The sequence below is a fragment of the Eleutherodactylus coqui genome, chromosome 9 (genome assembly GCF_035609145.1).
Source record: "Eleutherodactylus coqui strain aEleCoq1 chromosome 9, aEleCoq1.hap1, whole genome shotgun sequence".
In the NCBI taxonomy this organism is placed as follows: Eukaryota; Metazoa; Chordata; class Amphibia; order Anura; family Eleutherodactylidae; genus Eleutherodactylus; species Eleutherodactylus coqui.
In genome coordinates this window covers 35,217,577-35,233,837 of record NC_089845.1, presented here as the reverse complement: position 1 = coordinate 35,233,837, position 16,261 = coordinate 35,217,577, and the positions used below count along the sequence as shown (strand labels likewise).

General features: G+C 46.6%; 1 protein-coding gene across 1 annotated transcript in view; it reads right to left on the bottom strand.

Moving 5' to 3' along the window:
* TMEFF1 (transmembrane protein with EGF like and two follistatin like domains 1) overlaps nt 1-16,261 on the bottom strand; it is a 186,935-nt gene that overhangs the window by 47,421 nt on the left and 123,253 nt on the right. Inside the window, exon 4 of the mRNA XM_066579221.1 lies at nt 9,653-9,679. Coding sequence (XP_066435318.1) covers nt 9,653-9,679 — 27 coding nt within the window. The remainder of the gene's footprint in view (nt 1-9,652; nt 9,680-16,261) is intronic.

The following is a 16,261-nucleotide window of genomic DNA, read 5'->3' as shown; positions in this document are numbered from 1 at the left end:
GCAACAAAGTGGTTACATACTCCTCTGTTACAAAGAAAAATCACCAGTGAATATGTTGTATGTTAACTCGCTTCTTTGTTGCATCCATCTCCAGAACATTCCTCATGGCAGCCATTACCATTCTCACGCAGATTTGTTACCCAACTCTCCTTGACTGCTGAGCAGCAAGTATTCTGAGAGTTGTAGATCTACAGGAGGTGCGGGTGTATCATTGCGCAGCAGATCTGCTGTTCACGACGACTCCTCAACTGTAATGGACACTATATACGCTTTACTTCAGCTGCCCTAGAAATGTCAGAGCATCATTTACTCAATCATTTACAAACAACTACTAAATATTTCGTTTCCTCAGTTTCGGGAGGGGATGCTCTTGTAGGTTTATTCATTATCATGGACGGTCGAGTTCCATAGCAGGTTAATGGACAGTTTTTGGCATCATCAAACTACTAATGACCACTTCTCCGTTTGTATGTATGTTTGTGTGTGCTCCTCATGCTCCACTCCTGGTGATGTCATCGCAGGTCCTACAGCATATATATAACACAGAGCCTGACCCACAGAAGAACAAAGTTAGGGCTCTTGGAAAGGGAGGCCAAAAATAACAAAATGAGTATACAACTAAGTTGTTATTATCTTAGAGACAACTCAGCGGTCCTGTCAGGAAACACCGATCTACCACCACCCATAGAGATCTGGCGGGCTGAAGGACCTGCGGTGACATCACTACTGTGGGAGGAGCCATTAAAGAATTTGGCAGAAAGTACTGTATACTGGAGAAGATACTACATCATCGCTCTGCACCTGGTGATGTCATTGCAAGTCCTACAGAATATATTAAACACAGAGCCTGACTGACAGAAGAAGCACAAAGTTAGGGCTCTTGGAAAAGGAGGGCAAAAATAACAAAATGAACACAACTCAACGATCCTGACAGGAGACACTGACCTACTACCACCACAGAGATCCAGCAGGCTGAAGGACCTGTGGTGACATCACTGCTGTGGGAGGAGCCATTCTGCACTTTGGTAGAAAGTACTGTATATTGGATAAGTGAACAGCAGCTACCAGGATCTGTGATGACATCAGTTGGAGGCAGAAAATGGACTGTTTTAAATTCGGTAAAAAGTGGCGCTAATAAAACTAAATGAAAGTTGGTGAAAAAAAAGAGGCATTTGGTGCAAATATTTGGCACATGCTGGTTTTTAAACATTTTTCGTCTCAAATCCAACCACATGGATAGGGTTTTTCTCTTTACTTTGTCTCCATTTTTTTATTTATCATTATTATTTTGACTGTTGACTAATTATTTTGTATTACTAAATGATGCAAAATAAAATTTTCGGTGTAAAACATTTTCGAATGCAAACTGGCATAATTTTGGGGCATGTTAGGCGGATATTGGTATATTTTTTTGCACAAAATAAACTACATGAATAGGGTGTTTTTTCATGTTTTTATGTGTTAAAAATCAATATTTAGACTGCTGGCTATTTCGTATATTAGTATATAAATCAGAATTTAATTTGTGGTGGAAAAGATAGTTCAGAATACAAAACTGGCACATTTTTGGAGTACGCAGCGCTGCTTTGCGAAAACTGGCACATTTTTGGCACATCTTTCCTAGTTCAATTGAAGTGTAACATTTCGCTAGTTTACAAGTCCATGCACCACTTTTCTAAATTTGGCGCAGTTTAACACTATTAGCCATTCTCATTTGCTCAAGGAACAACTTGAAGCAATGGGATGAAACTGAAAGGGAGGAGACACAAATTAGATATTAGACAGTGAGGAGGATCAATGAGTGGAACTGGTTGCCACAGGAGGTGGGGAGTTCTCCTTCAATGGAAGTCTTCAGAGGCCAGACAGACATCTGTCTGGGATAATTTAGGCCTTAGTCAGACGGGCGTTTTTTCGCGCATGCGTCCGGCGATTTTTTAAAACCATTGCTTTGCAATGGTATCGGACACATGGGCGCTTTTTATGTGCTCGTCCGATAAATTATAGAACAGAAATCGCAGATCGCACCTATCTGCGATTCCTGTTCTCTTCTCTATATGCGCTCAATGGGGCCGGCTGCAGCAGCGCCGACCCCATTGAGAACATATAGAAGACAAATCATTCTTCTCTGCCACAGCTGTGGCAGAGAACGATGTTTGCCCACTGAATTCAATGGAGCCGGCAATACAGCCGGCTCCATTGAAAGCAATGGGCTGCGGGCGAGTGTGGGATGAATTGTCGGGAAGGGCTTAAATATATAAGCCCTTCCCTGCAATTCATCCAGAAAAGTGTTAAAATAAAAAAAAAATATATATATATATATATATATACTCACCTGCTCAAGGCAGCTGGAGTTCAGCGCGGCCGGCCTGCAGTGGGTGTGAGTCAGACCTGCCCCCTGATTGGCTCAGCGCTGAGAGCAGCTGCCGGGAGCAGGTGAGTATATATATATTTTTTTTATTTTAACACTTTTCTGGATGAATTGCAGGGAAGGGCTTATATATTTAAGCCCTTCCCGACAATTCATCCCACACTCGCCCACAGCGCATTGCTTTCAATGGAGCCGGCTGTATTGCCGGCTCCATTGAATGCAATGCGCTGGACAGTTCCGGCCCGTTTCTAATGAAACGCGGCTAGGAGCAGATTTTCGGGCGATTTTCGGGCACCGGTCACGCGATTTGCGGATGCGCATCCGTCATGCGATCCGCAAATCGTGCGAAAAAACGCCCGTCTGACTAAGGCCTCAGTGAATCCTGTACTGAGCAGGGGGTTGGACCCGATGACCCTGGAGGTCCCTTCCAACTCTACTATTCTATCAAGTTCTAAAAAGAATTGACGGGATATACACCAATATCCATAAATAAAAGCCCTTGTGTCCAGTAATCAGTGGTTGGCACATTGGAAGGAACTTCCTCCAAAACTCTTGTGCAGATGCAGATATAGTTTAAGAAAGGTCCCTTTGACCAAAAAGTTGTGCTTCTATTTGTTTGGAGTCTTGAGTAGTAGTAGAATACATGTGGATGGAAAAACAGAGGACATCTTCATCTGACTTTTCAATGAATATGCTTTGAACCGTGTCTGCAGCTTGGAAGGTGAGCCGTGGATTCCTCCCCTACACACAGCTGGATCGAGGAGTCGGAGTGCGATACCAAGAATAAATGGATGTGCACATTGTACAGATGTGGGATATTTACGATGAGTAGAACATGTTAAAGGGATACATTGTGAGCAAATGCACCTGGTTCTCAGGATTGTAACGTTGCCCTTATGGTCACATGCGGCATGAATACGGCAGCTCTATATGGACACTGAAAGAAGAAGGTGGTGGAACGGAGAGACAACATGTTTTGTTTCCTTCTGTCGCTGTTCGTTTTTAAACCAAATATTAATTACACCGGGAGACAATAAAAGTGTCAGTTTTATACTTTCCTTGTAACCTTCTAATTATAATTGGAGCAGTGGCTCTTGGCGAGGTGGACGGTCGCCCTAAGATGAGCTGCCCACCAGAGGAGAAGAGGCCAAATGATTCATGGTGTGTGATTTATTGTGGACGGATCAAACACTCACGCTGGATATTAACTTTGACACTGTGCTAAATCCGCTTGTCGTGGGACACCGCGGGGGGCACTTTTCAGACTTAAAGGCATCTGCTTTTTCCGAGCTTTGTTCCCGGCTCCTCCAATTCACGGTATTATTAGAGAAGCTAAATGTCAAGTTTTTCGTACTTACCAGCGCAGACTATACTGAAGGGGAAACAGCCAATCGTGAAGATTTGGAGGAGTTCAAGCTGTGCGATCAGGGCTGTGTTTGTACATTACATTCAGATACTGTTTATCCAATATGACTAATTGGAGAGGAACTGACTTTGCTGATTAATACGTTGGTAAGCGTCACAAGAGCCACGTTTTACCACGAGTGAGTGTGAAGCTTGAGCGTTCTATCTATTTATGGATGCTGTTCGCTAATACTGAGGATATGGCATTAATTACCGTCATTTTTATAGTTTTCACCATTACTTTACCTTCCAGATCCATGTCCTACAGACCAGGTGACGCGGGTTACTTGGCTACATAATGACGCCGATCCAACATCTCGCATTTTCCTTTTATACCAACATTTTTCTTTGTCCGAATTCCCCTATTTTTTAGGGATCTTATTATGGGTTCACTAAAGTCTACGTGGTTACGCTGGTTTACACATTGTAGTTGCGACACAGCCAAGGTGTGTCTGGGACGTGGCTAAGGCTTTATTCACATGCGCGTTTTATCACGGCGATTTTGCCGCGATAAAACATCGGCCGAAAATCGCAACCACCTTAAGCATTGGATTCCGATATATTCGTTCAGATGGGCAATTTTGTGGCGTGTAAAATTGGCAGTCTGGAAAAATAGCACATAGAGTGCCGATTTCTACAGCCACTTTTACGCATGACGGGAAAAGATACGACTTGTCCTATGTTTTGGCCGCGCTTACCCAGTGGGAGCCGCCAGCAGGCAGAGGGGGAGAAGTTTAGCACGACTAGCTCTGCTAAGCTCCAGCCCCCTCCCTTTGCTGGCAGCTGACAAGGGGCGGAGAGGGGGAGGGAGTTTAGCAGAGCTGAACTCTCTCCCCCTGTCCGACAGTATTTCGGGCTGCGCCGCAGCCTGGCCATCTGAATGGTTGAGAAAATGGGGGATGCAGCTGGGTTCATGCCATTTTCTTTCGGAGCGCCCGTGTGAAAGGGGTCAAAGACCATGTAGACATGAAGCTCAATGTGGTTTTTAAATTGATTGCAGCTAAAAGTTGTTTCATGCTGCTCAGCTGCAAAACATGTGGCGGTTAACAATCACATTACTTTATCAGCAATCGATTTGCAAAAACCCAGACGATCGATATGTTTGCATGGTTTTGCACCTTGGCCACAAAGCGTGAACCTAGCTTTAGCAGTGCATGGCACCAAATGCATATTTAACCCTTTCCAATCCACTGTCTGACGTCTGAAGACATTATGATTTAAGGCTGTACAGCTTCGATGTTGGAAGACGTCCGTCGGGGTTCTCTTATTGTATATTGCCAGCCTCTCTGCTGTCAGAGCCTATCCAACGTGTCACCTCATGCAGTACTGGCTTTAGCCAGCAGATAGCGCCGTTGTATAACAGCAGAAAAGAGTAAGCCCCCTAGGAAAACCAGGATACAAATTGGATTGGAAAGGGTTAAACACAAATAATCTGATCAGTAGAGGCCTAACGTGCCCATACACACAAGATGAAAGTTCATGAAAATGGAGGCTTTCATCAAGCGAAATTCAACAGCGAACGATCATTTTAGCCAACAGCTAGATTGCTTTCGTCTGGAATGAAGTTGGCCCCGTTCAAAATTTTCTTCCAGGAGTTGTACGAATGATCTTTTTTTGAAAGAACCTTCCAAAAAAGATCTGTTGTCTATTGCCCAGCATCACTGAACATGTGAGGCCAGTCTGGACAACTGTAACAGACAATAGGCAAATGTGCATGGCTACGAACCATCGACCACAAGATAATTACTCAGTCAACCAACAACCTACTATTATCTAATGGAAGAGAAGAACGAAGAACGAGGATCTTGGCGTGAACCACAAAAGGGAAAGTGGACCTGAGAATGGTATTAAGTGAAGACCTTTATTACATGGCAGCATGTGACGCGTTTCGAGGCAAAATAGCTTCAATCTCAATCAGCTGGAATTTATCCTGGAGGAAGTTTCAAGTTGAGATGTCAAATGGGATGATATGATAGGAGTCAGGGATCTGGTGTTACTGTTAGCGAGCAGCAAAAAAATAGCTTTAGGCAATAACTGTAAAGATGCCTGATGACTGTTTTTGCTGATCACTAACATGACCCCCTGTTCTGATGATTGGTGAAGGTCCCAGTGGTCGGACCACCACCACTGAGCCTATAGTTATCTCTTCTCCTTGTCTCTTTTATTTACTTATTTCCCATTGTTTATATAGGCCCTCATATTCCTCAGTCCTGTAAGAGATCACCACTCACACAAATGGCTTACAATCATATTTCCCTATCTCAAACACACATATTAAAGGGCCATTCACACACAACGATTAGATCTCTCAAAATTTGTTCAAACGATGACTTTTGAGCGATAATCGTTGCTGGTCAATGCTGCCATTGTTCTCTTTTCTGCCGAACGATGATTTTTAGTTCAGCATAAAAACGATCGTTCGTCTGGCCTGCTGGAAGCAGGGACCTCAGGCTGTGATTCACTGCAGGAGCGCTGATAACATTGTTTCAGCTGCTGTCCCGCGGGAGAACAATGGAGCTGTAAGCAAATAACGGACCACCTGCTGTTATCTGCATACTGAGAACGGAGGCTCATTTACGTGCAAATGACGCTAATAAGCTACTAATGGGCATTATTCAAGCTATCTTTTGAACAAATTTTGAGTGATCATCTTTGCGTGTAAATGAGGCTTAAGGCCAACCAAATAGTGTGGGAGATGAATGAGAGGGCAAATTAGGCTAACAATAGTAAGCCTACTAAGTCAGTAGCATGGCTTATTTTTCTCTGTCCTTGGTGTTGGATTTTGCAACCTAAGGGTGACTACCCACTACAGTTTTTTTCACTGCGAAAGTTGCGTTTTTTTCCAGCAGGGGTCTATGGGACTTGTAATGTTAAAATCGCGATCGCGCAAAATCGCGATTTCGTGGTAAATTGCGATTTTGCGCGATCGCGATTTTAACATTACAAGTCCCATAGACCCCTGCAGAAGAAAAAATGCTGCGAATTTCGCAGTGAAAAAAAGACTGTAGTGGGTAGTCACCTTAAAGTAGAGGAGAATACATGATTTGCCTTCTTCTCCACTCACTTTCCGTGGCTCTTAGGACAGTTCCCTACCACCATGTATGCCAACTATGAAGTTCTTTTGGAGACAAAAATCAGGGCAGAATACCCGGGCAGGGTTTCCAAGAAACTGGCATGAGTCAGATGCTCTGCCCCTGTGGCACATACTCCATTGGTGGCTGAGCATAGCACGGACCCCTGTAATACTATGAGCGACAGCATTCACATCGTATGTAAGTAGCACATATGAGTAATGGACACTAGGTAGCAGAATAACTCGCTCATTCCATCGGTCTTCTATTAGACAGTCACTGATCATACTGAAACTAAAAGGAGTCAACTGAGCGAAACCGAACATACAACATGCATGAACAGAACCACTATATATATATATATATATATATATATATATATATATATACACACACACACACATACATACATACATACATACATACATACACACACACAAATACATGCATCCATCTTTAGATTAGATTTTTTTAAAATTGGTACATTAAAAACATAACTCTACCCATGGTGATATGGTGCTATCTGGTCATTCCATACAAATGACTGCTGGGTGAAGCACCAGATGAAACAAGTCTTGGGGTGCGCTGAGCTGTGCTGGTCTGTACCCCCTGGCTTTACTTGCTGTATATCATCTGCTCCATTGTACTTCCATTTATCACATATATATCTGATTAGTGGGACAGTTCAAGGTCATTTCCAGCATTATAAACAGAGTTTTCAAACTAAATGATGCTCGTTTAAGGAAGAAAAATATTGCTAAAAAGTTCCTGCATCTCATAGTCCAAAGTCCGAGGGTCCAGCTCAGCAGGCTCAGGATTCATATAAGTGCTGGGGCTGACCACTGAATGCCCTTTTTATAGCCATCTTCGACCTCAGTGCTCCGAATCTCCTGACCGGCCTCTTCTGGACCAGCTGACTTTACTGAACACCTTTATTCTTGTTGCGGCTGGCACTGCCCGTTTGGTCATTGGAGTACTGCACTTGCCTCTTCCGACGGATCAATCATAGCCGTAGCCATCTCCACCCTCTAGACATCCACCAGGTAGTCCCTTGTCAAGGACGCCACAAGATATCTCAATGCCCGGGTAGTGGGCTCTCTGTCACTACAAGAAGTAGCCGGCTCAAAATTGAACGCTGCCAAACCGTTGAAGCATACTGCCCATTTCTAAAGACAGCCCTTCAGTCCCGCATGCGGCACAGCCCTGTGGCCACGCAGCATGTGCAGAGAGCTGCCTTGTAAATGCATGCATTGTTTAGCTGTACGGGACGACATTATCCGACTGAGCAGTAAGCGTCGCGCTCCGATGTCTCAGATAGTGACATTGATAGGTCTCCTAGTGCCCAGACATGGATGGGCTAGATTAAAGAGGAGCAATGCCAGCCCTCTGAGCCATAGCTTCCTGCTACACCTTCTACATGGTGTATATAATAACCAGATAGCACTAGTAGTGGCCATACAGACCAATATACTGATACGAAGATACACAGGGGCAGATATAAGCACCACTTCCCAGAAGAATGAAACAGGCAGATTGCTATACGGTGGAGCATTGCACAAATATACTGAGGAACAGCCATTCCATACCTACCATATATGGGGGCAGCTGCTTAGTATTATACTTGCACATAGATAAGGCATACAAAGGGTGCCAGTCCTGCTGATATGTGTGGTGCCCCATTAATGATGCCCCATATGAGTCAGTCTGGCAGGCTACCCTGCACCTCACAAGTAAACCACACTGGACACCCCGACTCTGGGCTGAACCATATGTGGAGTCAATAATCAGCTGCAAGTGGGACTGGCACCCGTTGCGGCGGTTCTGGGATCTGTTCCTTTCTAGTCATCTAGTTCAGGTCTTCTTTGGTTCTCTCCATCTTCTGGCTCTGGTGGGAGTGGTATTAGGGAAGACTTGCTTGGTCTCACCTGTGGGTAATTTGCGAGGACTATTTAACCTGGCCTGCTGCTTAACTCAGGGCTGTTTAATTCAGTCTCCCGCTGACTGTGGTGGAAGTTAGTTAGAGGTTGGTGCTGGATCTCCTGTTTTTTCTCAAAGCTAAGCACTGAGATTATTATCGTTGATATCTTGCTTGCTGTGGATTTCTCCTATCCTACGTAGAGTCTGCTGGTGGCCTAGGTATGTGGTCAGGTTCGCCCTTGTCAGGGTGGGTAATCTGCAGAGAGGGAGGTCCCTTTCCTGTGAAAAAAGTTTATACTCCAGTTTTTCCTGGCATCAGTTTCCTTTATTGTTTCCCACTGTTTTGTGTGTACTTGCGGTCTGTTTGTTCACAGCCTGTGAGCCCTTCAGGTTTTCGGATCCAGCGAGTCCAGATTGGATGTGACAGCACCCTAGTATACCTTATCTATGTGAAGCATACTACTAAGCAACCGATATGTGGTAGTTGTGGGAGTGGTTGGTCATCCATATCTTACACTGGTATAGCAATTTACGTTTCTGCATTTTGTTGGGAAGTGATGCATACCTGCCCTTGTGCATCTTTGTATCTGTATATTGGTTAGTATGGCCGTTGGGAGTAATTGTTGGGTTTGGCCTTTTGCGGATATCCCCATGGCTAGGTTTCCATTTGTAAATGTACAACATACTCGTTTTCCTTTTAATAAGCACAATCTAAACGAAGATGAAGGTCTGTTTATACACGGCTCCTCTGTCATTTTTGTCTTTTGCTACATGGAACTAAAAGGAGACTAAATTAAACTTCCATACTTCCTGTTCACGGAGTTTGGCTGTGTACAATAGACCGTTCTTTTAAGATACATACAATTTGAGAATTTAAAAAAACACAACTTACCACCTTCTCCAGATCCAGATGCTGCATCTAAGGATCAAAGAGAAAAAAAAATCAAACGTTAATTAAACAGAATTTTTTGTGCGTTTGTTGTTTCTGGATTGATGTGTAAATCTCCGTTTTATTGCCATGATACTCCAGCTGTTAGGCATTCTGTCTTCTCACAGCCATAAAATACATCTGGTGTCTGGTGGAGACAAACCTGGCGCAATGCGAAGTAGAAAGCAGCAGATAAAAATTCCAGCCACACTCCTGCATACTTATGAAGCAATGGCAAGACCCGAATATGCATAACACAGCTTGTGCCCCTAGCTGTACCTGCTCTGTGTAAATAACTATACGAGGGAAATGCTCTCAAAGACAACTCCATTGTTAAGTCGCCACCCATTACTCCAGCAATCCCCGCAGTCTTGCTAGGGAAAGGAATTATTCTTGTAGCAAATTTACAAATGGTCTGAAAATTTAAACGCAAAATAGCATTGGAGGGCGTAAGTGAGCCTGAACCTCGCACCCACGTAAATGGAAGTAGAAATGGTCTTTGAGTGTCTGAGCCGTTTGAATGTCCTACAGACACGCTAGAGGAATAATGAAGGAGCATTCAAAGAAGCTCATTAGTCGAGCAAAGGGAAAGATCTGAAAACAGTCTGATGCTGCATTACATTATATGTGTTAGGTTGTGCTGCTGGGACCTGTTCCACGGGTTTCCAGAAGCACACCTTCACAGGTGTGGGATAAATGAGCTGGCTGGGCGTTGAGTTCTCCAGCCAGTCAATTACCACCGGTCTGCTGCACATATATGCCAGCCCCTCTGGCTAGAGGATCCTGGTTTCCCAATACCCTGGGGTTTTGCTTTCATGCATTGTGTTCTGTGGGTCTGCGCAGGTGGCCACACATGATGTATGAGCAGTCCTGTTCCGTGTAGTATGTATTCTTGGGTGTGTTGGTGTGAACTGTGTCCTGTCCCGCTTTGGATTGTTTTCCTTCCTAGATGAGTTAGGTCTGTAGGTTCCAGCGTGGGGCCATCCCTATTTGGACAATTGCCCCACATGCAGGCAGGATTCAAGTGGAAGTTGTCTTGTGAGAGTAGGAAATCACGGGACAACGAGCCCCCTTGTCGCTGGGATCGTGGGCTTAAGTGTCTTGGCCGAAATATGAACCAATAGCTCTTACCTAATCTATTCCATTTGGTTATGCATGCAGATATGCTAGGTGAGCGTTTTGGCCGTTTGTCAGTCATTGTGTTATGTCTGCCCCTGAGTGCAGTTTGCAGTTCAATTTCTATTTGGTGTTCCATGTGTGAATTTAAACAACGGTTTCAGGTTCCAGGAACAGGGCGCCCTGGGTGGACGTGACAATATTAAAGGGTTTTTTCTTTTTATTTGTACTCTCCATGCATAAAAACAATAAATGATCGTATCCTCCACTCTTCCTGCAGCTCTGTTCTCCATGCCAGGTTTGTGCTGACAGGCTATAGTCAGCCTGGGACATCCTGTACAGAGGTCAGAGGGGAAACGGAAGGGTGTGGCGATAGCACTGAGGGGATCCCGGAAAGGGGAGCATACAATTGTTTTTATGCTTAGGTATGGGAGAGGAAGTTACAAAGAAATAACTGGGACAGCCCCTTTAAGGAATGTTGACAGCTCAGCACAATGGATTAACTGAATAGTTTTATTGCATATCAATTCTTGAAATCACAATTTGTTATTTTTTTCTGGTGGACAAAACTTTTAGAGAAATAATGCTGATAACTCAGATAATATTACATTGATCTTTACTATTTAGCCTGCAAACATACATAGCAGACAGCTTGTGCAGACTATGTCCATGCTTTATAGCATATGTAGCGTTCTAATTTTGGTCAGTTTCAGATGAGCGTATTACAGAGGTTGTGATGATTCTCGGCCCAGCTGCTGTCTTACTTTAGGCCGGCTGTCCACAGGCGTTGCAGTATCCCGCCACGAAGCTCCGCAGCGGGAGCCGCCGCCCAGGAGCAGGAGGCGCCTCCGAATCTCCACCAGTCAGCCCTATCTGATAAGCTGACCGCGGAGAATCGCGGCAATTCGCAGGGCTACGGAAAGCTTCAGGGGGTGTGATTCGCCGGCGGTTCACCCTTACCGCCCCTCACTGGCAGTCGCAGGATGTAGGCGATGGGCTGGAACAATCCCCGGCCCGCTTAGCCTCCATCCACTGAGTGATGATCGCTGCTGTATGACAGCACAGAAACCATCATCGCTGGAATGGCTGTCCGCTTCTGTGCCAGACAGTCTTCCCGTGTAAAAGGGCCCTTAGTTTAAGTTACGGATTCCCAAAGTATGCTCCGCTGAGCCCTGGAGCTCCATGACTAATTATCAGGGGCTCCAGCGGAGGGTCTAGGTCCCCGCTTTAGTGGTGTTGGAATAGCTTGTAACAAGGAAATAAACATACAGGACTTGCAGTTAGCATAGCAGCGCGGATTACCTGAGCCGGCTCCGGTCATGTGATCCGCGTTGCTATGTTGACCGCAGGCCCTGCACATTCATTTCCTCAGTACAGGCTATTCCAACACTACTAAAGCGGCGAGTAGAGTGGGGACCAATGGTGGATAATGATATGGGCAATTGGGACGACCGCCTCGGCCTGATACTCCAAGGGGGCCCACGGAGGTCTCAATCACCCCTATTGTAATCCGCACTGCTAAACCTCCAGCTTCAGGGAGAGGTAGGGGTTAAGCAACTTCCTATTCTCACAGCCTTCTACCTCTGCTGCCTGTGATCTTCTGAGAAGTGATGATGTCCTGCTGTGAGATCTGGTGCAGCAGAGACAGCGAAGGCTGTGTAGTAAGTAATTAAATCCCTTCCTCTCTCTGCATCTGAAGAGCATAGCAGCAATGGGGGACCCTATCGCTACTGGGGCCGATCTAGGCGACACGAATACCACTGGGGCAGATCTAGGCGACACGAATACCACTGGGGCCGATCTAGGCGACACGAATACCACTGGGGCCGATCTAGGCGACACTATTACTACTGGGGCCGATCTAGGCGACACAAATACTACTGGGGCCGATCTAGGCGACACAAATACTACTGGGGCCGATATAGGCGGCACGAATACCACTGGGGCCGATATAGGCGGCACGAATACCACTGGGGCCGATATAGGCGGCACGAATACCACTGGGGCCGATATAGGCGGCACGAATACCACTGGGGCCGATATAGGCGGCACGAATACCACTGGGGCCGATATAGGCGGCACGAATACCACTGGGGCCGATATAGGCGGCACGAATACTACTGGGGCCGATATAGGCGGCACGAATACTACTGGGGCCGATATAGGCGGCACGAATACTACTGGGGCCGATATAGGCGGCACGAATACTACTGGGGCCGATATAGGCGGCACGAATACTACTGGGGCCGATATAGGCGGCACGAATACTACTGGGGCCGATATAGGCGGCACGAATACTACTGGGGTCGATATAGGCGGCACGAATACTACTGGGGCCGATATAGGCGGCACGAATACTACTGGGGCCGATATAGGCGGCACGAATACTACTGGGGCCGATATAGGCGGCACGAATACTACTGGGGCCGATATAGGCGGCACGAATACTACTGGGGCCGATATAGGCGGCACGAATACTACTGGGGCCGATATAGGCGGCACTATCACTACTGGGGCCGATATAGGCGGCACTATCACTACTGGGGCCGATATAGGCGGCACTATCACTACTGGGGCCGATATAGGCGGCACTATCACTACTGGGGCCGATATAGGCGGCACTATCACTACTGGGGCCGATATAGGCGGCACTATTACTACGGGGGCCGATATAGGCGGCACTATTACTACTGGGGCCGATATAGGCGGCACTATTACTACTGGGGCCGATATAGGCGGCACTATTACTACTGGGGCCGATATAGGCGGCACTATTACTACGGGGGCCGATATAGGCGGCACTATTACTACGGGGGCCGATATAGGCGGCACTATTACTACTGGGGCCGATATAGCCGGCACTATTACTACTGGGGCCGATATAGGCGGCACTATTACTACTGGGGCCGATATAGGCGGCACTATTACTACTGGGGCCGATATAGGCGGCACTATTACTACTGGGGCCGATATAGGCGGCACTATTACTACTGGGGCCGATATAGGCGGCACTATTACTACTGGGGCCGATATAGGCGACACTATTACTACTGGGGCCGATATAGGCGACACTATTACTACTGGGGCCGATATAGGCGACACTATCAGTACTGTGGCTGATATAGGCGACACTATTACTACTGGAGCTGATATAGGCGACACTATCACTACTGGGGCAGCAATCAGAGACCTTATTACTAGTGGGGCTGAAATAAGGGACCCTAATACTACTGGAGCCAAAATGAGGGACCCTATCACTACTGGGATGCCAATGGGGGGGGGGGGCTTATTACTACTGGAGCGGCAATGGGGGACCCTAGTACTACTGGGGCCAATATAGGGGACACTACTACTACTGGGGTCACAAATATAGGAGGTCACAATTACTACACAGGACAGATTTGCTACAAAATTTACAGTAGCAGCAAAGTAGATGTGATTTTGAAAATCTCATCCACATTCTGTGAAAAGAATCTGCACAAAACGCGTGAGAACATTGACATGAGGTGCGGGATTAAATTCTGCAGCATGTTAATTTTAAACATAATGTATAGCAATAGCCCATCCAGCGCTCCTCACAGTTTGTTTTTTTTCTTAAACGGCGCTGTCCTTTTAAGAACGACGGAGGTAAAAATCATATGTTGTGATAAGCCACGCCCCTAACCCCTCCCTCTGACCACACCTTCTGTCTCGCTTTCTTGGGGCTCCAGGAGAAACTTTTGCTTTAAAAAGGGCTCTATGGCTGAAAAAGTTTGGAAAGCACTGGATTAGATAGTCTTAAAACGCATCAGTTTATCACAGTAGCTCTGTTGAATGAGAAATCTGTTGAATTTTAAGACAATCTAGTCTAAGTGTAGACCACCTTTTAGTTGGCTCAATTTACACCAAAAAGTATGCCAACATTTGCAGCAATTTTTTTGTAATTTAGGCTACGCACCCATTTTCTTTTTAAATGAAGGAATACCCTTTGTCAGACATTGAAACCAAAAATGCCTGATAAGGTCTAAAACACGTAGGGAATATGGCACAAAGCAGGTTTGCAAGTTTTCTGGCCCAATTAACGCCAGAGTTTTCAACAGTAAATAAGCTCCAGTATGTCAAGGACATTGTGGTTCCAACATCTCTCTCTAGTGGATACTAGGCATTCTGACTTCTAAAAAAAGTAATAAAGTTTCTGGGACCAATGCAAAATCTACAATATCGCCGGCCGGCTACCGTTTCCCAAAAAATAAGCCCTACCTTGATTTTTCAGGATTTTGGAGGAGGCTTGAACTGTAAGCTCCATCCTAAAAATAAGCCCTAGCTGCTTTACATTTAAAGAAAAATAAATAAATAAATTACCTAGCAGGTCTCTCCTGCTGCTTTCCAGAGTTCAGACACATTTCTTGCAGTCCTCAGCCACCCTCAGGGCGGAGGTGTGACTGCACCCGCTGCATCCATAAGGACGCCTTCACATGTGACAGATTGTTGTGTTCCCACCAGCACCAGGGCGGAGGTGTGACTGTACCCGCTGCATCCATAGGGGCACCTTCACATGTGACAGAGGCCGTTGTGCTCCCGCCAGCACCAGGGCGGAGGTGTGACTACACCCGCTGCATCCATAGGGGCACCTTCACATGTGACAGAGGCCGTTGTGCTCCCGCCAGCACCAGGGCGGAGGTGTGACTACACCCGCTGCATCCATAAGGGCGCCTTCACATGTGACAGATTGTTGTGCTCCCGCCAGCACCAGGGCGGAGGTGTGACTGTACCCGCTGCATCCATAAGGGCGCCTTCATATGTGACAGATTGTTGTGCTCCCGCCAGCACCAGGGCGGAGGTGTGACTGCTCCCGCTGCATCCGTAAGGGCGCCTTCACATGTGACAGATTGTTGTGCTTCCGCCAGCACCAGGGCGGAGGTGTGACTGCACCCGCTGCATCCATAAGGGCGCCTTCACATGTGACAGATTGTTGTGCTCCCGCCAGCACCAGGGCGGAGGTGTGACTGCACCCGCTGCATCCATAAGGCCGCCTTCACATGTGACAGAGGCCGTTGTGCTCCCGCCAGCACCAGGGAGGAGGTGTGACTGCACCTGCTGCATCCATAAGGCCGCCTTCACATGTGACTGAGGCCGTTGTGCTCCCGCCAGCACCAGGGCGGAGGGGTGACTGCACCCACTGCATCCATAAGGGCGCCTTCACATGTGACAGATTGTTGTGCTCCCGCCAGCACCAGGGAGGAGGTGTGACTGCCCCCGCTGCATCCATAAGGGCGCCTTCACATGTGACTGAGGCCATTGTGCTCCCGCCAGCACCAGGGCGGAGGTGTGACTGCACCTGCTGCATCCATAAGGGCGCCTTCACATGTGACAGATTGTTGTGCTCCCGCCAGCACCAGGGAGGAGGTGTGACTGCACCTGCTGCATCCATAAGGGCGCCTTCACATGTGACAGATTGTTGTGCTTCTGCCAGCACCA